Source organism: Pseudophryne corroboree, chromosome 9 (genome assembly GCF_028390025.1).
Source record: "Pseudophryne corroboree isolate aPseCor3 chromosome 9, aPseCor3.hap2, whole genome shotgun sequence".
NCBI lineage: Eukaryota > Metazoa > Chordata > Amphibia > Anura > Myobatrachidae > Pseudophryne > Pseudophryne corroboree.
The window spans coordinates 457,705,926-457,730,991 of NC_086452.1; the positions used below are offsets into that span (position 1 = coordinate 457,705,926).

The 25,066-nt window shown below is 47.2% G+C and overlaps 1 protein-coding gene across 7 annotated transcripts in view; it reads left to right on the forward strand.

The window, feature by feature from the left end:
- The window catches only part of GRIP2 (glutamate receptor interacting protein 2), a 594,020-nt gene that overhangs the window by 412,984 nt on the left and 155,970 nt on the right, over positions 1-25,066 (forward strand). The window contains exon 1 of one of the 7 annotated variants that reach the window (XM_063941249.1): positions 10,784-10,930. The exons of the other annotated variants lie outside the window; for them this stretch is intronic. Within the exon in view, the coding sequence (XP_063797319.1) occupies positions 10,888-10,930 (43 nt within the window). The 5' untranslated portion in view covers positions 10,784-10,887. Of the gene's footprint in view, positions 1-10,783; positions 10,931-25,066 lie in introns of those variants that run through there. 7 annotated transcript variants of the gene reach the window in all.

A 25,066-nucleotide genomic window follows, 5' to 3' on the forward strand; every position in this document is an offset into this window, starting at 1 on the left:
TACAGAGTCAAACTCACTAAGCAGTGCAAAAGGTAAGTTGTTTTATACGCGTCTTCTCCCCTACAATGTCCAGGAGACGCCCAGAGCCACTTACATTTCGGGGATAGTATACTTACCCCACAAATCATAACTCTCTCACCGGGGAGTGACATGGGTGGTATGGAGGCTTCATGATGCGTTTTACACTCACCTCGGCCCAATCCATGATATTACAATTCACAGATCTGCGCTCAGGGAGGGACGGGGTCATTGTGATACAATTCTTGGCACATGCAGAGCCAACCTTGCTGAAATAAGAGAGTAAGGGGGTGTTTGACAGAGAACCTATAACCGCTGATTACTTTGCAATCGTCAGTCTGTTCCTCTTACAGGTGCATTGGGAGGAGAGAGGACTCATTTAACCCTGTATAGGCTTTTAGCAGTCTACACCATGGCATATCTATAGTGGGTATAGTGTATGCAGGGCACATGGGTCCAGGGGCCTCGCGCCACACAACCTCCACCAGTGGTGGATATCACACTAGGCACGTGCCTAGGGGCGGCACTTGCTGGGGGGCGGCACACCAGGCTGATGAGGCCAGACTATTATTTTTTCGTCATTATGACTTTTTTTTTTGCTTAGTTATATTTAGTAGATGATGGTAGTGGGGCAGTGGGCAGCAAATTGTAGTCCAGGAGGTGGTAGTAGGGCATACTTGCCTACCCTCCTGGAAATGCCGGGAGGCTCCCGAAAATCGGGAGGCCCTCCCTGCCCCACCCGTAAGGGTGGGCAAGCCTCCCGTTTTCCCTGTCAGGCCCACCACTTCCCCCCTCGGCCACCCACAGTGGGCGGCCAAGGGGATCTGATGACATGATTCTCGCTGAATCGCGTCATCGTAGCTCCGCCCCCGCTATACAGTGCCTATTTTCTCGACACTGTATAGCGGGGGGCGGGGCCATGATGACGCGATTGTAAAGTCACGCCCCCGGACTGCCCACTTCCCCGTCAATCACTAATGGGTGGCAGAGTGTTCCTGAGCAGGACGATCGATTGGACTCAACACCTGAAATTGATTCCCCATACATCTCTCCCCATATATAGGGGCTTATTCAGAGTCATTGGGCGGTATTCAATTCTTTTCACCTCCTTCCACACTCGTTCTGTTTCTGCTGACGGACGTGGTATAATCATTTCAGCTCGCTACCCCGTGATAGTGAGGGCACCCAACCCGTTACGCAGCTAGCCCTGATTACTATGGGTGCGATATGCCCGATAACAGGGATCACTTTAGAAAGGAGATTGGGCGTGATATATCATTTGAATACCGCCCATTGAATGTCCGCCCCAATTTGCAGAGGTAATCGCCATAAATATCAGGACACATTTTTTGCCAGCCTTATCCTTGGGGTACAAGTTCAGACAGATGTCCTTGTGTACTCGCCCCTGAATATCTCGCAATTACGGCAGCAATGAACCATTTTTTTTTTAAATGGTTACCACCGGTGATCGCGTTATAGCGTGCCCATGGGTAAGCCTATTTAAGATGTATCACTACAGTACTACACGTGGCTTGTTTTCAACGGCTCAGGATGGTGAGAACAGATACAAATCAGCTCAATTTTATATATATATATATATATATATATACTCACATACAGTATATAGTGTATAATCAATTGGCTTTAATCCATGGCACGCAACCTACTGCGGTGCCTGTGTGTGTGACCTTATCATTTAAATAAAAAGATGCTACTGTACATACTCAGCACTCACCTAATTATGGGGGTCATTCCGAGTTGATCGCTCGCTAGCAGTTTTTAGCAGCCGTGCAAACGCTATGCCGCCGCCCACTGGGAGTGTATTTTAGCTTAGCAGAAGTGCAAAAGTTTTAATCGCATAGCGCATGCAAAAAATGTTTGTGTCGTTTCAGAGTAGCTTAAAACCTACTCAGCGCTTGCGATTACTTCAGCCTATGCAATTCCGGATTTGACGTCACACACCCACCCAGCGTTCACCCAGCCACGCCTGCGTTTTCCCTGGCACGCCTGCGTTTTTCCGAACACTCCCTGAAAACGGTCAGTTACCTCCCAGAAACGCCCACTTCATGTCAATCACTCTGCGGCCACCAGTGCGACTGAAATGCATCGCTAGACCCTGTGCAAAACTGCATCGTTCGTTGTGCTTGTACGTTGCGCGGGCGCATTGCGCCGGATACGCATGCGCAGAACTGCCATTTTTTAGCCTGATCGCTGCGCTGCGAACAAATGCAGCTAGCGATCAACTCGGAATGACCCCCAATATTCCAAACTGTATTTCATTTAAAATCAGGGAATGTTAGTTTCCAAAATTTTGCAATAAATTTTCACGCTCACCAACCACATCCCGGTCTTCCCCGTTGCTGAGTCCCTACACTGACTCTCAAATAACATATGAGCATTGCTCTGCGGTATTGGGCTCAGAATATCACACAGATTATATATACAACGTATGCTTCTTCATTGGCTTTAGGTTCTGTCTCACCGGCTTACAGAGACAGAAGCACACCCTAGCACGTCAGTTACTGAGCGTCGGGGGAATACGCTGACAAAACTTGTCCTACATGTGGTAAATAGGGGCCCGATTGAGACCTGTTGTGCGAAATCGCACAGTGGTCAATTATCGAATGACTGCGTATGCATATGCACCGCAATGCGCAGTCGCATTTCCAAACAGCCGCAGAATGGAGCGAAAATTTTGATCGCACGGGCGTTCGCAAGGTGACTGACGGGAAGCAGACGTTTGTGGGTGGTAACTGCCCGTTTTCTGGGAGTGTCAGGAAGAACGCAGGCGCTCCCAAGCGTTTTCAGGGCGGGTGTGGGACGTCAGCTGCGGCCCCGATCAGCCTGTTTGTATCACACTGTAGGAGTAAGTCCTGGGCTGCGCACACACTGCACAGTATGGAAAAATCATTCGATGGTGAGTGAGTTGCGGATGGATTTGCAGCTGTCCGCTGTGTAGCGGAATTTTCGCACGCTGTACACATACAATCACACACTTGCACGGGGGGGGGGTTCACTTTTCCTGGGCGGCGGCTATCTGATCGCAGACCGCTGCAAAAACGCACAGCAGCGGTCAGGTCTGAATCGGCCCCTAGGTCTTAGGGGAGTCCCTACACTGAGCATTGCACTGCAGTAATGGGACGATTTACTGCTGCAATATTGAATCGTCCCGGAAGTAAAAGCCGTCACAGATGTGGTAAGATTGGTTATAAGACCAGACCCTGGCAGAGCCCCTGGGAAGCGGTGTAGCTGCTCCCTTTAATGTCCATAAATACAGTTATGCAGAATAATAAGGTTCTATGCGCCTCCTTATAACGTTATGTTTCCCTGAACGATTGTGCAAGAAACTTATCCTACAATGATGTATCTATTGTATAATGATATTATTTGTGTTATTCATTCATTCGTGTACAGAGCATCTTTAATGCCCCTACCTTCTCTGCTGAGCGCAGAGCATTTTCTGTCTGCATTTCTGCGCACATGTGGCTCTGACAATGATCTGATTGGATGGGTTACTGACCTGTAGATATTGCTTACAATAAAGCTGAACAGACGCATGCACTAAATTCTCAGCTCCTGCTAAAAGTGTCACATTGTATATGTGTTACAGGGCATGTTCCGCAATGTATAAAGACACAAATAACACAAGCAGAGCGCCAGCATTCTCTTTATGGTACAATGTACTTGTAAATACACTATTACCAGGTTTAATTTAGGGATGCTGTTCAGGCTGTAGCCAAAGCAGACATTTGGGCTCCATCGCAGTATTTGATGGTTAAATGCCCATTATAGATATAGTAGTATTGCCATTGATGGTGGATAACCAATCCTTCTCCACCATCAATGGAACAGAGTGTCGTTGTAGTCCCCATTCCCCCAATCCAGAACACCATCGATGGACCAGAGACTCCCAATCCTCCACCATCGATGGAACAAAGCCCCACCACCACCACCTCATTTGGTGCTGGGGCACAGAGCCTACTTCCATCCCCTGAAGCACACATGAAGCCCCTCCCCTAGGTTCTGATTGGGCTACTGTAAAGTGAGTGAAAGGACAACAAGAACCATCGATGGTCCTCCATTGCAGTTTTGCTACCATTGATATTTACTTACAGTTTCATTATCAGTGGTAACCATCGATGATGAGTGTACCAAAGTCCATCACTAATGCAATTATTCGCAGTGTTTACGACATAGGTAAAGCGCTGGGTTTAAGGCACATGGGTAAAGAACCAGAGGGCGCCTCCTCACAGAGGAGCTTAATGCGCAGAGTATTGAGCCTTAATTGAATGGCGGAGTTCTGACAATTAGCTGCAGCTAACGGAATCCCTAAGCTATTAACCAATCACATATTTCCTATTGCTTTACATGAAAGCAGCCACAGCCTGAGGTGGGAGCTTTAGGTAAGCTGGGTAGACGCAATGTAACAATACGTCACATTCACAGCACACACTAGACAATGCACTGTATGACGGCACAATGTATCGGTGCATGCTGTCTGTAACAACACTGCGTCACACGTAGAATCATCCCATTGTACATGCAGCAAATCCAATGGGACAATTCAATGAATGATGACTGGGAACGACAGATTAAGGGTACGCACTATATGATGTGCACAATACTATATATCATTCCAATCCATGTCAGAACGACAGGTCACATGATAGATCGTACACTGTGCACCCATTTATAGCTGGAGGGGAGTACACTGTGCACCCATTTATAGCTGGAGGGGAGTACACTGTGCACCCATTTATAGCTGGAGGTGAGTACACTGTGCACCCATTTATAGCTGGAGGTGAGTACACTGTGCACCCATCTGTAGCTGGAGGGGAGTACACTGTGCACCCATCTATAGCTGGAGGAGAGTACACTGTGCACCCATCTATAGCTGGAGGAGAGTACACTGTGCACCCATCTATAGCTGGAGGTGAGTACACTGTGCACCCATCTATAGCTGGAGGTGAGTACACTGTGCACCCATCTATAGCTGGAGGGGAGTACACTGTGCACCCATCTGTAGCTGGAGGGGAGTACACTGTGCACCCATCTATAGCTGGAGGAGAGTACACTGTGCACCCATCTGTAGCTGGAGGGGAGTACACTGTGCACCCATCTGTAGCTGGAGGGGAGTACACTGTGCACCCATCTATAGCTGGAGGTGAGTACACTGTGCACCCATCTATAGCTGGAGTTGAGTACACTGTGCACCCATCTATAGCTGGAGGTGAGTACACTGTGCACCCATCTATAGCTGGAGGGGAGTACACTGTGCACCCATCTATAGCTGGAGGGGAGTACACTGTGCACCCATCTATAGCTGGAGGAGAGTACACTGTGCACCCATCTATAGCTGGAGGTGAGTACACTGTGCACCCATCTGTAGCTGGAGGGGAGTACACTGTGCACCCATTTATAGCTGGAGGGGAGTACACTGTGCACCCATCTGTAGCTGGAGGGGAGTACACTGTGCACCCATCTGTAGCTGGAGGGGAGTACACTGTGCACCCATCTATAGCTGGAGGGGAGTACACTGTGCACCCATCTGTAGCTGGAGGGGAGTACACTGTGCACCCATCTATAGCTGGAGGAGAGTACACTGTGCACCCATCTGTAGCTGGAGGTGAGTACACTGTGCACCCATCTATAGCTGGAGGGGAGTACACTGTGCACCCATCTGTAGCTGGAGGTGAGTACACTGTGCACCCATCTATAGCTGGAGGGGAGTACACTGTGCACCCATCTATAGCTGGAGGGGAGTACACTGTGCACCCATCTATAGCTGGAGGGGAGTACACTGTGCACCCATCTGTAGCTGGAGGTGAGTACACTGTGCACCCATCTATAGCTGGAGGTGAGTACACTGTGCACCCATCTATAGCTGGAAGGGAGTACACTGTGCACCCATCTATAGCTGGAGGTGAGTACACTGTGCACCCATCTGTAGCTGGAGGTGAGTACACTGTGCACCCATCTATAGCTGGAGGGGAGTACACTGTGCACCCATCTGTAGCTGGAGGGGAGTACACTGTGCACCCATCTATAGCTGGAAGGGAGTACACTGTGCACCCATCTATAGCTGGAGGTGAGTACACTGTGCACCCATCTGTAGCTGGAGGAGAGTACACTGTGCACCCATCTATAGCTGGAGGGGAGTACACTGTGCACCCATCTGTAGCTGGAGGGGAGTACACTGTGCACCCATCTATAGCTGGAGGTGAGTACACTGTGCACCCATCTGTAGCTGGAGGGGAGTACACTGTGCACCCATCTGTAGCTGGAGGTGAGTACACTGTGCACCCATCTGTAGCTGGAGGGGAGTACACTGTGCACCCATCTGTAGTTGGAGGGGAGTACACTGTGCACCCATCTGTAGCTGGAGGTGAGTACACTGTGCACCCATCTATAGCTGGAGGTGAGTACACTGTGCACCCATCTATAGCTGGAGGGGAGTACACTGTGCACCCATCTATAGCTGGAGGGGAGTACACTGTGCACCCATCTATAGCTGGAGGGGAGTACACTGTGCACCCATCTGTAGCTGGAGGTGAGTACACTGTGCACCCATCTATAGCTGGAGGGGAGTACACTGTGCACCCATCTGTAGCTGGAGGTGAGTACACTGTGCACCCATCTATAGCTGGAGGTGAGTACACTGTGCACCCATCTATAGCTGGAGGAGAGTACACTGTGCACCCATCTGTAGCTGGAGGTGAGTACACTGTGCACCCATCTGTAGCTGGAGGGGAGTACACTGTGCACCCATCTATAGCTGGAGGGGAGTACACTGTGCACCCATCTATAGCTGGAGGGGAGTACACTGTGCACCCATCTATAGCTGGAGGGGAGTACACTGTGCACCCATCTATAGCTGGAGGGGAGTACACTGTGCACCCATCTATAGCTGGAGGTGAGTACACTGTGCACCCATCTATAGCTGGAGGGGAGTACACTGTGCACCCATCTGTAGCTGGAGGTGAGTACACTGTGCACCCATCTATAGCTGGAGGAGAGTACACTGTGCACCCATCTATAGCTGGAGGTGAGTACACTGTGCACCCATCTATAGCTGGAGGGGAGTACACTGTGCACCCATCTATAGCTGGAGGTGAGTACACTGTGCACCCATCTGTAGGTGAGTAATTGTCTACGGTCCCAGACAAAAGAGATATTTCCTGAACCCCAGATTTGTTAAACGCGCAATGCTGACAGGAGCCCCCCCCCCCCCCCCCCACACACACACACTATGGGACACTTGGCAGCAGTCCCCCACAGCCATGACATCCCATACCTCCCAACATGACCCTCCCCAGGAGGGACACTATGCTGTGTTCCTGGACTTTCCTGGTAATGTATGATTGCCATCCCCTGTGGTGAAACACCTTTCTTATCAATTAGCTAGCTCACCACAGGGGATGGCAATCATACATTACCAGGAAAGTCCAGGAACAGAGCATTTTCTCCCTCATGGAGAGGGTCAGGTAGGCAAGTATGGCTAAACCCCACCCCCTGTATACACCTCTACACTACCCTCTCAAAAACACTAACATGAGGTGACCATTTCTTATTGTGTGTGTCATACCCATCAATGTTTGGAGAGAGAGATAAAGTACCAAGCAATAACCTCCTATCCTGGTACAGGCTGTGGGATCCGTGTATTAAACCTTCGAGACAGATTAAGTGGAGAGAGCTAAAGTACCAACCAATCAGCTTCTAACTGCTATTTTTCAAACCCAGCCTGTAACATGGCAGTTAGGAGCTGATTAGTTGGTACTTTATGTCTGTTCAGTTTATCTCACTCCAAGGTTTAGCCATGTGTTTGAAAAATGACAGTAGCTGATTGGTTGGTATTTTATCTCTCTCCCAACGTTGATGCATATGTCCTTCTCTCCATTTTTTGGTTCATGGCCTCTAAGCACCTACCTACTGTGGTTACCCTGCAATTACCTAATGTAAGTGCTCACTGGTAACATTTAATGTGTCTACAATTTGTCAGCTTTTGTCCATCCAAATGAACGTGTTTTTGTTTCCCGGGAGCAAGTCACCTGTTTTCCCTTATTGTATTAGTTGCTCTCTAATGCGAAGGGTTAATTAATTTTATGTCCGGGATAGTGATGCTTCACTTTGGATGGATTTCTGCATAATCTCCTCCGCTCATTCTCTCAGGCGGCTGATGGCTTCAAAGGAACAGCTTAATTAGCTAAGAAATACATAGTGTCTGTATGTTGACATTAATAATAATAAATGAGGTTTGCAGCCTGTGTGTGTGCGGTAATTGCTGCGCACTGCGTCCTCTGTGGATCAGACCAGATCTTGAAAAGAAAATTTCTGGATGTGCTGCCTGCACGTAAATTCATCCGAGAGAGAGACGCACTGACCCCCAGAGACTTCACAGAGTGCCGCAGGGGCGCAGTTTAAAGCGCTAAAAGCCCCCCTAGCAAAATTGGGATTTAAAAGAGGGTAAATTAAAGATTTTATGCATTTTAATGGTGTTTTGAGGAGCATGACCTCTCTATTTATTTCCCCCTAATGTATCAACATGCAGACTAATTACAGGTTTATATGTAAATATGTGATTTCATATAGAGAGAGAGAGGGATGGATTGTACCATATCAGCTTTGCCTGAATATCGGTGGAGTTTACTTGGATAAACTCTTGGCCTAATTCATGCTTGTAAACACTTGCCATCGCAGCTGCAAAGTTTACTCCCAAGTGCTAAGTGAAGCTGCCACCCAGAAAAATAGGTAGACACCCACCGGAGCCATTGCACACTCTACAAACATGAATTAGGCCCCCTGCCCATAGCCAGATTAAGGAGGGGGGGTGCAGAGCATACTGTACCCCGCGCCCCCCGCTGTCAGGGGGCCACCTGGCCAGAGCACACTGACACTGACATCATTAGCTTTCCCTCTTATGCAGCAGTAGAACCAGACAGCCAGAATGTGAGGACAGTAGGCAGTGCAGGCAGAGACACAGGAGTATCAGATGAACTATCGAAAGAGCTTCCCGACCAGAGGAGAGATAGGAGGGTGGAGAGAGCTGTAAGTGGCACAGGGTGGGATTCATGTGTCACTTACAGCTCTCTCCACACCTGGGTGGGAGCCTTGTATAACTTGTTATCTAATGAGGGTCTAGACAGACAGACAAACATACACACACACACTCTCTCTCCTCCTGAGTCCTGTCCCAGTGTGTAAGCAGTACAGAGGCTGCTACTATTTTTGCATGTGACAAGATAAACATGCTCTCTACCTGGACTTCCTTCTTAAGTTATGATTGCAATCACCTGTGTTGAAAGTGAAACACCTTTCTTATCTATTAAATAGTCTAACACAGGTGACTGCAATCCTGTATTAAGAGGGAAGTCCAGGTAGAGAGCATGTTGTCCCTTCTGAAAAGGGTCATGTTGGGAGGTATGCATAATCTTATATACACCCCCCACCCCCCCTTTCCCTTCCACCGGGGCCCCCCTGTCTAAAAGTACCCTGCGCACCCCCAAGGCTTAATCCGGCCCTGCCCCTGCCATACATTGGTGACAATGCACTGCACATCTCCGGCCACCTGGATGAAGAGGTTAATTGTATTGTAAGCAGAATGCACAGGTCATCCGCTCTCCTTACCTATTTTACCTGTATACTGGCCATAGACAACCAGATAATTGAATAGGTCCGGTCACTTTAGATGGGGCTATGGGTGTATAATAACAATGAAACCCTTCCATTTTGTTGTGTTTTCAGGCTATGGTGCTTTCCAGTGTATTGAGCAGAGCTGACTCTGTGCCATGTCCAAGGGCAATGAGAATACAGAAGTCTGCTTGATAATACAAATACATGTCTGAAGTGCACAAAAAGTAAGGCAAGAGATAAAACAGTGACGTACATTCATAACAATTTTGGCGGCACGCAGATGAAAATGAACAATGGGCAACATTTACAAACGGTACACCGTTATTTTTTTTATAAGTGTCCCACAAATGGCACAATGACCTTGCTCACACTTGTTCCTTACTTTTTTTATTATCTCCCTCCAACAAGCTCCTCCCTCTCACATCTAATCCACACCCCTTTGTCCTGAACCAAAGGGAATACATTGCCTTGTAGGCACGGGCACGGGCCAACTGCACATTCTTTTGCAGAATATTTTTTTTCTGAATAGATTTAGAAAAAGTTTCAGAAGCATATATTATATACTGACAAGCAGGTTAAAGTCGTCTGAAGGTGATCAATCCCTTTAAACAGGGGCCTGCTGAAATGCTGGCCTGCTAGAAGGGTTTTTGATGTGAGCAGCACAAGACAGAAAGCAAGGACAGGATTAGGCTTACATCTTCCCTCTGCCTAAAGTTTCCTGGCTCCTCCTGTAAATACTTTCTCTAAGCTGCTTGATAACGCATCATTTCTCCATGCAATGCCCGAGATAAGATATCAGAATTTAGTAAGCAGCCTAGAATAAAATGCTTTATAATTGCTAATAGGCCTTTTGCAAAGCGCTGTTTCCTCGTAACGTGGGAGCCCTGCGGTGTTATTGTCTGCAGAAAATGCTGTTCTCCAAGAAATCTCCCTCTGATTTAATTTAGATTCTTTGACTTGATAAAGTTTTATTCCAGTAGCGATTAATTTGCTGTCGTAAAGAAATGCGCAAAGTTTCTGAACACTACATAAATCCAGAATTATGCAGCAGCCCAGCCCAGATCTTCCAGCTGGTTACCTGCTCCCATCATTGGCTGAGCCCTGAGCTAGATGCTGTACAGGTGATTGGCGTTATACATCTGCAGTGGCCAAAGCATCATTACTGAGTATAGCTTCCATGTAACCAGTAGTGCAAGAGGGGGTTCTGTCTTCACCCGCCCCCAATTTAGGACCCTTACCATGCATTTCTTACTGACCTTCCTGCGGTGGAAGTCAGCCAAAGGTCAGAACAAAATCATCCCCCTTTATTTTATTTTTATCCCCCAGTAAAGACACTATCTTTAATCACAGAACGATATTTAGGCTGTGTTATCCCTATTTTATAATGTGTTTGTTTCTTTTTAATTATGTTTGCTGAATAATACAAATCAGAAGTATGTTACTTATACGCTTTAATTTATTGTATATTGTTATGTGTCGTGTAAAACCTGTACGATGCGTTTTATAAAAAGAAAAGCCTTAAAGCGGTGATGGACAACAAGTGACCCCACTCGCCCTCTTCCCCACAGATCCTTCTTGTTTAACTGTCAACCCTGTCATTTTATTTTTTAGGATAGGCTGTAATACGTGCAAACATTGGATGTTGCTGTTTTATTACCGTTAGGTTTCTCTTCCATTAATTGTATTGTTTTAAATGATTATTGAGACTAATATGAGCCCTATACACTTGCGATCCGCCGCCGAGCTGGCCGACGGGTGACCCGGCAGCGGGGGGTGGGGGGAGTGAAGTTTCTTCACTCCCCCGTCACCCGGCTCCATAGCAGTGCAGGCAAATATGGACGAGATCGTCCCATCACTGGCCATGCTGTGTTTTATTGTAGCGCCAAATGGTTATGGTTTTTGCATGTTACTGTTGTTGTTACTCTACATCAGGCATTCAATCAGGGCACACCAACAGTGCAGGTTTTAGGGATATCCAGGCTTCGGCACAGGTGACTTAATTAGTAGCTCAGTTATTTTGATTTAACCATCTGTGCTGCAGCCTGGATATCACTAAAACCTGCAGTGTTGGTGTGCCTTGAGGACCGTGGTTGGGAATGCCTGCTCTACATAGTGGATGGAACATATAGATTACCTAGTAAATGGGAGATCATACAAGATAGGCATAGGCATAGCTACCTCAGGTGCAGGGGATGCGGCTGCTACGGGGCCCGAGCCTTCCCCTGCACCCAGCTACTGAGCGCCGGCAGCTTTTTACGTTACAAGAAGTGTACTGCGTTGCTGTACTGCAGCCACACTTGCTTACCCGGCCGACTCCGCCTCCCCTGGGTATTAACTAATGCTGCGAGGAGGCGTGGCTGAGTATGCAGGGACGACCGACATCCCCGGACCACGGCCACGCCTCCACCCTGCGTCTGTGAAGAGACAGTGGACGGAGCCGTGCCGGCCAGGAGAGCAGATGTGGTAGCAGTGAAGCAGCAGCACACTGCGGCCACAATGGTGAGTGCTCTATAGGGGGGGGAGGGGGGATATTTATGCTATGGGGCCCCAAATGAGTGGGGGGGGGGGGGCGTGTATGCATGAATTATGCTATGGGGCCCCAAATGAGATAGCTACGCCCCTGAAGATAGGGGTTGATTGTTAAATGCCGCACATATGATACCAGGGCTGTAACTAGGTATGTGGCACCGCACATAGCCTGCAGGGTAGAGGGCGCTGTTGGCGGCACTTGTCAATTATCTATTTTAACTACGGTCACGTGTAGCTTCTCCCCTTTTTTTGAAGCCCAGCATCTCCTGATTGTATCCCCTCCACTCCTTCTGTCACTAATACCGATACAGCATTCATGAACTTAACTTGAGAGCTCTCTGTTATTCAGTCACACTGTCCTTTATTACATTTCAAGGTACTGACATCCCCGGGATTTAAACCCATTGCCTGTGGTATTGCGGTCACACTCTATTAATTGAGCTATCTGCACTTGGATAGAAAGCTAGAGATGGGGGGTAGGGGGGAGCGTTCTCTTTCTGGCACAGGGCACCAAAAAATCTAGTTACGGCTCTGTATGGTTCAGTAGCTCCGAAATCGCAGTGTTTTGTTTTCAGCTCCTGGGAGTCACTCTTGGGAGGGGGTGACACTAAAATGTTGGCTCCTCCATAGTGACAGAAGCCGGGTGCTGCAGTGTGACATTCTCCTGTCACTGAGAAGGAGATGACATTGCAGCCACAAGTCTCTGGGGTCAGTCCAGCGTCTTCGGGGATGCTGGCCACGCCCCCAGAGTGATATCACTACATAAACCCCTATATTCCCTATGACATATCCAGTTACACTACATCACGCTACAGTCACATTTTAGTCAGAAGACATTGTAACGTACCAGTATGTGTTTGGAGTGTGGGAGTAAACCACAACACCTGGATGAAACCCATGTAAATTCCAGGAGCACATACAAACTCCACACAGTAGTGTCTTGGTCAGGAATTGTGTGAGACAATAATGGTAACAGGTGGTAACGTAGATTTCTAGGACGCTGTATTTGTATATGTAATAAGAAAAAAGCCTTTTTAAAAGCTGCAATCATGGGTTTAGTGTGATGCTGCTATGTCTTCTATAGAATAGATGTAATTGCAGACTGGTTACTAAACCTCTTCATGCAGGACAATGACAAGACCTGCACCGAAACCTGCCGGCTACCGCGGCAGAACTGAATCCCTGTAACGCGCTATAATAACCTCCGTCTGTACAAAGATCTTTATTGCACCATTTATAATATATATTGTGCTTTCTTCCAGCTTGTGTTTCTGATCTATTGTTGCCGTTTGCAAACACACAGAAAGTACCCAGTGTTGCTCTGCGTTGTATTTTCTCTGTTCATTCCATTTGTGTAACCGGATTATAATTTGTAAACCCCCAGAGGCAGGCGATTATGGGTATTATCGCGCTTTTACCTTAGTGCAGCTATTTGTCTTCCGTGTTTGGACTTGTGCCCAGGAAATTACAGAAAACTGGTCACAATGTAACTACTTTTATACCTGCCAGCTTCTGGAACAACCTGTGTGTCCACAGTAATATCAATCAGTACTATACGTCCTATCTGTTGCCGGGTGAATGCGGAGCATGCAGGACAATCACTATGGACAGCTCTTATATCCCATTCACACCACCGCTTCAACCCAGATTATTGCAGGGTTAACCCGGATCGCAGCGGGTATATTCAATTAAAGTCGGATCGATTCCGACATGCATTTGTCGGAATGGATCCGACAACCCCTATTCAATCCCATCTAAAATTCGACTTTTTCAAGTCGAATTTTAGATGGGACCCAGAGGAGGAGAGGGGGGGGGGGGGCGAGCCGCGGGGGACAGCCGCCGGCAGCCAGGGGAGATGCAGCTGGATGTCACTCACCCGCCCGACCTCACGGCAGCTTCCACCCGGCTCTAGCAGCCTGTCGGATTTGACCCCGTTTTCGACATCAAGACGTGGATCGGCAGCTATTCCGCCGATCCATGTGCTTTTCGTCAAGTCGAATGCCTCGACTTGTCGAAAAGCTCTGGATAGGTCGAATCAGGATTCGACCTTAAAAAGTCGAAAACTGACGTCTTTTCAACAGACGGCAGTTTTCGACTGCAATTGAATATACCCCTTAGTGTGAAAGGGTTATCAAAAAAACTCTGGCTCGAGTGACCCGGAAATCCAACCCGGGCAGCAACCTGGTTTGGACACAAGAATGACCTGTGTACAGTATAGGAATAGCGGATCCCCGGTATTTGGAGATGATGTGACCTGGATTGGAATCCTGTTCCAAATACTGTGTTAGACCCAGGATTTTGGTGTGAAAGCAGGGCCGGTTCTACACCTTGTGGCACCCAGTGCAAAAGTTTCCACTGGCGCCCCTCCTCTCGGCAAAACAGTGCGCGCAAAAAAAAAAAAAAGGTGCGTGGCTTCATAGGGGTGGGGCGTGGCCACAGTTATGCTCCCAGTAGCTGTGCCCCCAGATTTGCCCCTAGTAGATTTTCCCCAGTAGTTTTTGCCCCCAGTAGTTGTGCCCTGTTGCTGTACCCCCAGTAGCTGTGCCCCCTGTTGCTTTGCCCCCAGTAGTTGTGCCCTCTTTCTTTGCCCCCAGTAGCTGTGCCCCCTCTTTCTTTGCCCCCAGTAGCTGTGCCCCCTCTTTCTTTGCCCCCAGTAGTTGTGCCCCCTGTTGCTTTGCCCCCTGTCGCCGCTTACACACACACAAAAAAAATACCAATACTTACCACTGCCCCACTCCTGCTTCCCGACCGCTGCTGCTGCTCTGTCTGGCCGCCGGCTCCTCTCTATGGGAGAGAAGTCATGACGTCTCTCCCATAGCAGCGCCGCATAGACAAGACACTAGAGGTCATTACTGACCTCTAGTGTCTGTCCCTGGAGCCGGCTGCAGCGGACGCTCACACAGCCAACGGCGTCTGCTGCAGCCGGGGTGCAGGTAGGCGGCGGTGCCTGCGGGGTGACTGCGGCCGCGCCCCCAGGCCCCAGCGCCCTGGGCGAAGGCACTGCTTGCCCGTACCAAGAACCGCTGCTGTGTGAAAGGGGTATAATAATTAACTCTGAACAGGGTATAACTTCCACCCCCATCTCTATGGCACAGTGTGCTCGGGCACCAACGCCATTGATTTGACTCTACAATGCAGGCATCAGTGGTTCCAAAGGGTCCCCCACTCCTGTCTCCCAATTCCACATATGGAAATGCTTGCGGCACACTACTAGACTCTTCCAATCGTACAATCTCTCCTTTGAAACACCTCCCAATGCGTGCGTACCCTACCCCATGCTACACTCTTGTCTCTGCTTTCTTCTTCCAGTCTCTATTTCATTCTTTTTTTTTTTTTTTTCTTTTTTTTTAAACTCCCAGTGAATCTGCCCGATATTCTAAAGAGGAAATAATTTAAAAGGCAGAAACTGGTTGCCTTTGGATTGGCCCTTTAAAACTTTGGGCAGACACACCGGGAACTCTACGATGGCTGATTGATGCAGGCTATTACTTCTACAAACTCCCCTCCCCAACCCCAGTCTTTCATCGCCCTTTCCCTCTAGAATGTAAGCTCTTGTGGGAGAGTCCTCTCCACCTTTTTGTCCAGTCTGTCTACCTCCTACGCTCCTTGGGATGTCCATTTCATGTATCCGTTATGTTTACACACCACACATTCATTATGTGAACACAAAAGGGGAGAGGGCCCTGCTCGTATGATTTTACACTCTCTCTAGGGGATATGGGGGCAGATGTATTAACCTGTAGAAGGCATAAGGAAGTGATAAACCAGTGATATGTGCAAGGTGATAAAGGCACCAGCCAATCGGCTCCATTATGTAAATTAACAGTTAGGATCTGATTGGCTGGTGCCTTTATCAACTTGCACATATCACTGGTTTATCACTTCCTTATGCCTTCTCCAGGTTAATACATCTGCCCCATGGTTCTTATAAGTGACGTAAAGCAGGACAGTGGCAGGGATTAGACAGACAACAGCATTTAACGGAACTGCGTGTGCGCTCTTTTATATTCATTGTACCCGTACAGACATATAAATGTTACATATGAATCTTTCCTTCGGCGGAATGTTTAGTTTTTGTCTCTTGTGATTGTTGGGGAATAAAACAAACATAATTTATGGCATATTTTTTCTGCCTTTCTGCCAAACGTCATTAAACAAAGTGCAGCTCTGCCTGCATCTGACAGCGCCCTGTCCTCTAATTCATGCAGATTTTCTGCTGATCAGAGACGGTTAAGACTTCGGATGGACGGCTATTTGGGTTGCGGATGAAAACGAAGATGACAGACGTGAAAAGGACTCTGTACAGTTGGATGAGGGAAACTCTGAATTAAGAAATGATGACAAATGATTTGCTCTCCTGTTTCACCAATGGCTCTTTATCAAACATGGAATACTGGGCCACAGAGCTTGCCATCTATTCAGGGATAGTACAGAGCACATTCTGATCCTTCCCTCCCATTTATCTAGTACAGGGGTGGGGAACCTTTGGCCCTCCAGCTGTTGAACTACACATACCAGCATGCCCTGCTGCAGTTTTGCTATTTGTCAATGCTAAAACTGTTGCAGGGCATGCTGGGATGTGTAGTTCAACAACAGCTGGAGGGCCACAAGTTCTCCATCCCTGATCTAGTACACTCTAGACCAGTGGTAAGCAACCTGTGGGACTCCAGCTGCTGTGGAACTACACATTTCAGCATGCCCTGCTATAGTTTTGCTGTTAGGGAATGCAAAAAACAATGGCACGGCATGCTGGGATGTGCGGTTCCACAGCAGCCAGAGAGCCAGACTCTAAATAAATATATATATATATATATATATATATATATATATATATATATATATATCTATCTATCTATCTATCTATCTAGAATCTGGTTGCTACGGGCAACATCTATTTTTTTTTTAAACTTTAGTAAATCTACCCCCTCTTTCTCTCTCTCATCTTCTGGTATAACTGACATAGCGCAGAAATTGTGCCGCGACTCTATCCATAGAAGATCTCTGGGTAATTGTGCACCCGCAATTCTTGTGCTGCCGCAGTCATGTTTGTGCATGGTGTTTTGGCATCATATGGTGGATATAATTTGTGCCCCCTAGTGGTAGCCGCTGGGTAGATCAATTGAATCAGTCTCTGTTAGCACACAGTACCACTAAGGGGCATAACTACTGGGGGCATATCTACTGTAGCCCAGTACCCATATAAGCCAAGTGACTGGGGTGTTATTTGCAGCTGTGGATTGTACAGGGCAGTTGTTATCCTGCTTTCCTCGCTGCTCACTGTAGAAAAGCAACTTGCTGTAAGAGTGACTGCGATGACTCCCTGCTGTGTGGATGGAAACTGAGGCAGAGGTCTGGTGATACTGGAGATAAGATTGTGCTGCCCTCTTGTGACTGGAACTGTGAATAGCAGAAGATGTGACAAATTATTGTGATCTTTGTTGCTTTCCTTCTGATGTAGCACAAATCTATGTTAATGGGACCCAGAGCCGGCCTTAGGCATAGGCAAACTAGGCAAATGCCTAGGGCATTTGGTATGCTTAGGGGCACCAGCAGCTCCTGCTGATTAAAATGATATGCGGCATGCCTATATTCTGTGTGTGACTGCGGCTGTATCTGCATACGAAATGCTACGTTGCGTGTATTCCTGGAAATCACTGTAATGTAGCATTTCCTATGCAGCTACAGCTGCAGTCGCACAGGCATGCTGGATATCATTTTAATCAGCAGACGCTGCTTGTGCATCCTAGCCATATAGTAATGCAAATAAGATGCATTTTCATAAACAAAAGGTGCCCAACGTTAGCAGAGCTGCCAGCTGACTCATGCCAGGCATCTCCTGCAGAACTAGCGGCGGTGCTAGGGGGCACCAGCCAAAATCTTGCCTAGGGCATCATATTGGTTAGGGCCGGCTCTGATGGGACCTGTAAACCTATGATTTACCCTGGTGCTGTGGCTGGTTACATTCATGCCTGCGTTTAACCTGGTTTTAATCATCCACAGAACCTGTGTAAATCATGTGTCTCGTATTAAAGGGATACACGCTACAAAATCCGCCGTAGGGTGACGACTTGGGGGCACACACTGTACAATGGTGGTCATTCCGAGTTGTTCGCTCGTTGCCGTTTTTCGCAGCGCAGCGACCAAGTGAAAAATCAGCAATTCTGCGCATGGTGCGCAGCGCTAAGTACTTTCACACAAAACTTTGTAGTTTTACCCAAGCTCCAGCAACGTTTTTCAGTCTCTCAAGTGTTCGTAGTTTGATTGACAGGAAGTGGGTGTTTCTGGGCGGCAACTCAGCGTTTTCAGGGAGTGTGCTAAAAAACGCAGGCGTGCCAGGGAAAAAAGCAGGAGTGGCTGGCCGAACGCAGGGCGTGTTTGTGACGTCAAACCAGGAACTAAACGGACTGAGGTGATCGCCATCTAGTAGTAGGTCTGGAGCTACTCAGAAACTGCATGAATTTTTTTAGTAGCAATTTTGCTAATCTTTCTTTCGCAATTCTGCTAAGATACACTCCCAGAGGGCGGCGGCCTAGCGTTTACACTGCTGCTAAAAGCAGCTAGCGAGCGAACAACTCGGAATGACCACCAATAGCTGTTGTGATTCATCGCAGATCGCGAGATTGGCCAACATATCGTAGAGTACAATTATTTGTGCTTTTAGACCATTTTACAACTTTTGTGCTGAGTCTTACAATAAATATGTGTGTGTGTGTATGTATGTATATATATATATATATATATATATATATATCATAAACATACGAGAATTTCACGTGGTGGAGGGTGCACTCTCACTGAATACAAAATCCAAGTGTTTCTTCAAATCGGTATTTTATTGTAGCCTCACTGCATTCGACGTTTCGATCCAATACTCGGATCTTTTTCAAGAAAGCCCATACATGAGTCATCAAATCCAATCTTTAGTATAGCAGTTCATGATTAAAACATATCTAGAAAAAATAGAACAAAAAATGTGACTGAGCCTCCCAGGTATATATATTATGCGCAACGGAAAGGAAGCGGCACTCAGAGGCTCTACGAACAGTGCAAATCAGCGGTCAAGCTTTATTGTTCAACGTTTCGGGGTCTCCCCCTTTATCCGGATAATTATATATATATTTTATTGTAAAAAAAAATGCTCTTAACCCTCTGATACCCGGAGTGCGCTGATGGAAGGTGATCAGAACGTCTTAATTTGTACTTGTCTTATTGTTCTCCTCCATTATGCCTCCGCAGCTCCTGATGAGAACATGTCAGCTTTGTGCATGTGTAATTAAGAAATCTTTTCTGATTAATGTGACAGGCCTGTGATTAAACTGTCTTATTTTTCTAAATGTTAGATGTATTAAGTGAGCAGCTTCTAAAATGTACACCCCCCTCCCCGCCGTACGGTATGCTCCTATACATACAGTCTGCAGAGTCTTGTGCACGTCCTGCTGTAAGCATGCTCGGACTTGTAGTTCAATACGGCATATGTGCCCAGTGCGTAGACAATGCGGATATAGTCAATCACCCTGTGCCGCTGTTTGTCAAGACAATGCCCACTCCTGCGCCCCCCCCCCCCCCCCCGAGTTGTGTGCTTTCTCTTTGAGGAGACAGATAGATGTCCTATGTCTGTATAGAGCAGGGTGGGGAACCTTTTTTCTACCAAGGGCCATTTGGATATTTATAACATCCATCAGGGGCCTTACAAAAATTATCAACTTAAAAATTACCCTGCCCCCAGTAGTTTTGCTCCAGTATATATGCCCCTTAGTGATACTGTGTGCGCGTGCCAATAAATGGGTGTGGCCACATGGGGCGTGGCCAATTAAAATTGGGCATGATACACTTATGCCGCCACAGTGCCAGACACACACATGCCGCCACAGTGCCAGATACACATTGCAAACCCCCCCCCCCCCCATCCTGCTGCTCACCGCTCCCTGTGCTATGTGAGGGGAGGAGAGCGCAGCGCCTCTCCTGCCCCTCATTTCTCTGTTAAGTCCGGTCTCTGGAGGCGGGTATCTTAAATGAGGCACCGGATTGTTAGACAAGCGGAGCTCGCGGACCAGTAGCCAATCAGGAGCCGGTCCACGAGCTCTGATTAGCTAACAAACCAATGAGGTCCCCACTGCCGCCGGAGATTACTGAGCACATTTAGGGGCAGGAGAGGCTCTGCGCTGCGCTCCCCTCCCCTCACATAGCAGTGGCTGCAGCACTGGCCACCGGACCGTATGAGGAGGCTGTGCGGGCTGGACGTTCCCCACACCTGGTATAAGTGTAATAGATGTATTATGGTCATGTCCAGCGGTCTGGTCATGTTGGGGGTGTAGTGTCCTATATCTGTATAGGGTGTAATAGATGTATTATGGTCATGGCCAGTGGTCAGGTCATGTTGGGGTGTAGTGTCCTATATCTGTATAGGGTGTAATAGATGTATTATGTCCAGTGGTCAGGTCATGTTGGGGGTGTAGTGTCCTATGTATGTATAGGGTGTAATAGATGTATTATGGTCAGTGGTCAGGTCATGTTGGGGGTGTAGTGTCCTATGTATGTATAGGGTTTAATAGATGTATTATGGTCACGTCCAGCGGTCAGGTCATGTTGGGGTGTAGTGTCCTATGTCTGTATAGGGTATGATAGATGTATTATGGTCATGTCCAGTGGTCAGGTCATGTTGGGGTGTAGTGTCCTATATCTGTATAGGGTGTAATAGATGTATTATGTCCAGTGGTCAGGTCATGTTGGGGTGTAGTGTCCTATGTCTGTATAGGGTATAATAGATGTATTATGGTCATGGCCAGTGGTCAGGTCATGTTGGGGTGTAGTGTCCTATATCTGTATAGGGTTTAATAGATGTATTATGGCCAGTAGTCAGGTCATGTTGGGGGTGTAGTGTCCTATGTCTGTATATGGTGTAATAGATGTATTATGGTCACGTCCAGCGGTCAGGTCATGTTGGGGTGTAGTGTCCTATGTCTGTATAGGGTATGATAGATGTATTATGGTCATGTCCAGTGGTCAGGTCATGTTGGGGTGTAGTGTCCTATGTCTGTATAGGGTGTAATAGATGTATTATGGTCATGTCCAGCGGTCAGGTCATGTTGGGGGTGTAGTGTCCTGTGTCTGTATAGGGTATAATAGATGTATTATGGTCATGGCCAGTGGTCAGGTCATGTTGGGGTGTAGTGTCCTATATCTGTATAGGGTGTAATAGATGTATTATGTCCAGTGGTCAGGTCATGTTGGGGGTGTAGTGTCCTATGTATGTATAGGGAGTAATAGATGTATTATGGTCACGTCCAGCGGTCAGGTCATGTTGGGGTGTAGTGTCCTATGTCTGTATAGGGTATGATAGATGTATTATGGTCATGTCCAGTGGTCAGGTCATGTTGGGGTGTAGTGTCCTATGTCTGTATAGGGTGTAATAGATGTATTATGGTCATGTCCAGCGGTCAGGTCATGTTGGGGGTGTAGTGTCCTGTGTCTGTATAGGGTGTAATAGATGTATTATGGTCATGTCCAGTGGTCAGGTCATGTTGGGGGTGTAGTGTCCTATGTCTGTATAGGGTGTAATAGATGTATTATGGTCAGTGGTCAGGTCATGTTGGGGGTGTAGCGTCCTATGTCTGTATAGAGTGTAATAGATGTATTATGGTTATGGCCAGAGGTCAGGTCATGTTGGGGGTGTAGTGTCCTATGTCTGTATAGGGTGTAATAGATGTATTATGGTCATGTCCAGCGGTCAGGTCATGTTGGGGGTGTAGTGTCCTATGTCTGTATAGGGTATAATAGATGTATTATGGTCATGGCCAGTGGTCAGGTCATGTTGGGGGTGTAGTGTCCTATGTCTGTATAGGGTGTAATAGATGTATTATGGTCATGTCCAGTGGTCAGGTCATGTTGGGTGTGTAGGGTCCTATGTTTGTATAGGGTGTAATAGATGTATTATGGTCATGGCCAGTGGTCAGGTCTTGTTGGGGTGTAGTGTCCTATGTCTGTATAGGGTGTAATAGATGTATTATGGTCATGGCCAGTGGTCAGGTCATGTTGGGGGTGTAGTGTCCTATGTCTGTATAGGGTGTAATAGATGTATTATGGTCATGGCCAGTGGTCAGGTCATGTTGGGGGTGTAGTGTCCTATGTCTGTATAGGGTGTAATAGATGTATTATGGTCATGTCCAGTGGTCAGGTCATGTTGGGGTGTAGTGTCCTATGTCTGTATAGGGTGTAATAGATGTATTATGTCTAGTGGTCAGGTCATGTTGGGGTGTAGTGTCCTATGTATGTATAGGGTGTAATAGATGTATTATGGTCATGGCCAGTGGTCAGGTCATGTTGGGGGTGTAATGTCCTATGTCTGTATAGGGTGTAATAGATGTATTATGTCCAGTGGTCAGGTCATGTTGGGGGTGTAGTGTCCTATGTATGTATAGGGTGTAATAGATGTATTATGGTCATGTCCAGTGGTCAGGTCATGTTGGAGGTGTAGTGTCCTATGTCTGTATAGGGTGTAATAGATGTATTATGTCCAGTGGTCAGGTCATGTTGGGGTGTAGTGTCCTATGTCTGTATAGGGTGTAATAGATGTATTATGTCCAGTGGTCAGGTCATGTTGGGGGTGTAGGGTCCTATGTCTGTATAGGGTGTAATAGATGTATTATGGTCATGGCCAGTGGTTAGGTCATGTTGGGGGTGTAGTGTCCTATGTCTGTATAGGGTGTAATAGATGTATTATGGTCATGTCCAGTGGTCAGGTCATGTTGGGGGTGTAGTGTCCTATGTCTGTATAGGGTGTAATAGATGTATTATGGTCATGGCCAGTGGTTAGGTCATGTTGGGGGTGTAGTGTCCTGTGTCTGTATAGGGTGTAATAGATGTATTATGGTCATGTCCAGTGGTCAGGTCATGTTGGGGGTGTAGTGTCCTATGTCTGTATAGGGTGTAATAGATGTATTATGGTCAGTGGTCAGGTCAAGTTGGGGGTGTAGTGTCCTATGTCTGTATAGGGTATAATAGATGTATTATGGTCAGTGGTCAGGTCATGTTGGGGGTGTAGGGTCCTATGTCTGTATAGGGTGTAATAGATGTATTATGGTCATGTCCAGTGGCCAGGTCATGTTGGGGTGTAGTGTCCTATGTCTGTATAGGGTATAATAGATGTATTATGTCCAGTGGTCAGGTCATGTTGGGGGTGTAGTGTTCTATGTCTCTATAGGGTGTAATAGATGTATTATGGTCATGGCCAGTGGTCAGGTCATGTTGGGGGTGTAGTGTCCTATGTCTGTATAGGGTGTAATAGATGTTTTACGGTCATGGCCAGTGGTCAGGTCATGTTGGGGTGTAGTGTCCTATGTCTGTATAGGGTATAATAGATGTATTATGGTCATGTCCAGTGGTCAGGTCATGTTGGGGGTGTAGTGTCCTATGTCTGTATAGGGTGTAATAGATGTATTATGGTCAGTGGTCAGGTCATGTTGGGGGTGTAGTGTCCTATGTCTGTATAGGGCATAATAGATGTATTATGGTCAGTGGTCAGGTCATGTTGGGGGTGTAGGGTCCTATGTCTGTATAGGGTGTAATAGATGTATTATGTCCAGTGGTCAGGTCATGTTGGGGGTGTAGTGTCCTATGTCTGTATAGGGTGTAATAGATGTATTATGGTCATGGCCAGTGGTCAGGTCATGTTGGGGTGTAGTGTCCTATGTTTGTATAGGGTGTAATAGATGTATTATGTTCATGTCCAGCGGTCAGGTCATGTTGGGGGTGTAGGGTCCTATGTCTGTATAGGGTGTAATAGATGTATTATGGTCAGTGGTCAGGTCATGTTGGGGGTGTAGTGTCCTATGTCTGTATATGGTATAATAGATGTATTATGGTCAGTGGTCAGGTCATGTTGGGGGTGTAGTGTCCTATGTCTGTATAGGGTGTAATAGATGTATTATGGTCATGTCCAGTGGCCAGGTCATGTTGGGGGTGTAGTGTCCTATGTCTGTATAGGGTGTAATAGATGTATTATGGTCATGTCCAGTGGCCAGGTCATGTTGGGGTGTAGTGTCCTATGTCTGTATAGGGTGTAATAGATGTATTATGGTCATGTCCAGTGGCCAGGTCATGTTGGGGTGTAGTGTCCTATGTCTGTATAGGGTGTAATAGATGTATTATGGTCATGGCCAGTGGTCAGGTCATGTTGGGGTGTAGTGTCCTATGTCTGTATAGGGTGTAATAGATGTATTATGGTCATGTCCAGCGGTCAGGTCATGTTGGGGGTGTAGGGTCCTATGTCTATATAGGGTGTAATAGATGTATTACAGTCATGGCCAGTGGTCAGGTCATGTTAGGGTGTAGGGTCCTATGTCTGTATAGGGTGTAATAGATGTATTATGGTCATGTCCAGCGGTCAGGTCATGTTGGGGGTGTAGTGTCCTATGTCTGTATAGGGTGTAATAGATGTATTATGGTCAGTGGTCAGGTCATGTTGGGGGTGTAGTGTCCTATGTCTGTATATGGTATAATAGATGTATTATGGTCAGTGGTCAGGTCATGTTGGGGGTGTAGTGTCCTATGTCTGTATAGGGTGTAATAGATGTATTATGGTCATGTCCAGTGGCCAGGTCATGTTGGGGGTGTAGTGTCCTATGTCTGTATAGGGTGTAATAGATGTATTATGGTCATGTCCAGTGGCCAGGTCATGTTGGGGTGTAGTGTCCTATGTCTGTATAGGGTGTAATAGATGTATTATGGTCATGTCCAGTGGCCAGGTCATGTTGGGGTGTAGTGTCCTATGTCTGTATAGGGTGTAATAGATGTTTTATGGTCATGTCCAGTGGCCAGGTCATGTTGGGGTGTAGTGTCCTATGTCTGTATAGGGTGTAATAGATGTTTTATGGTCATGTCCAGTGGCCAG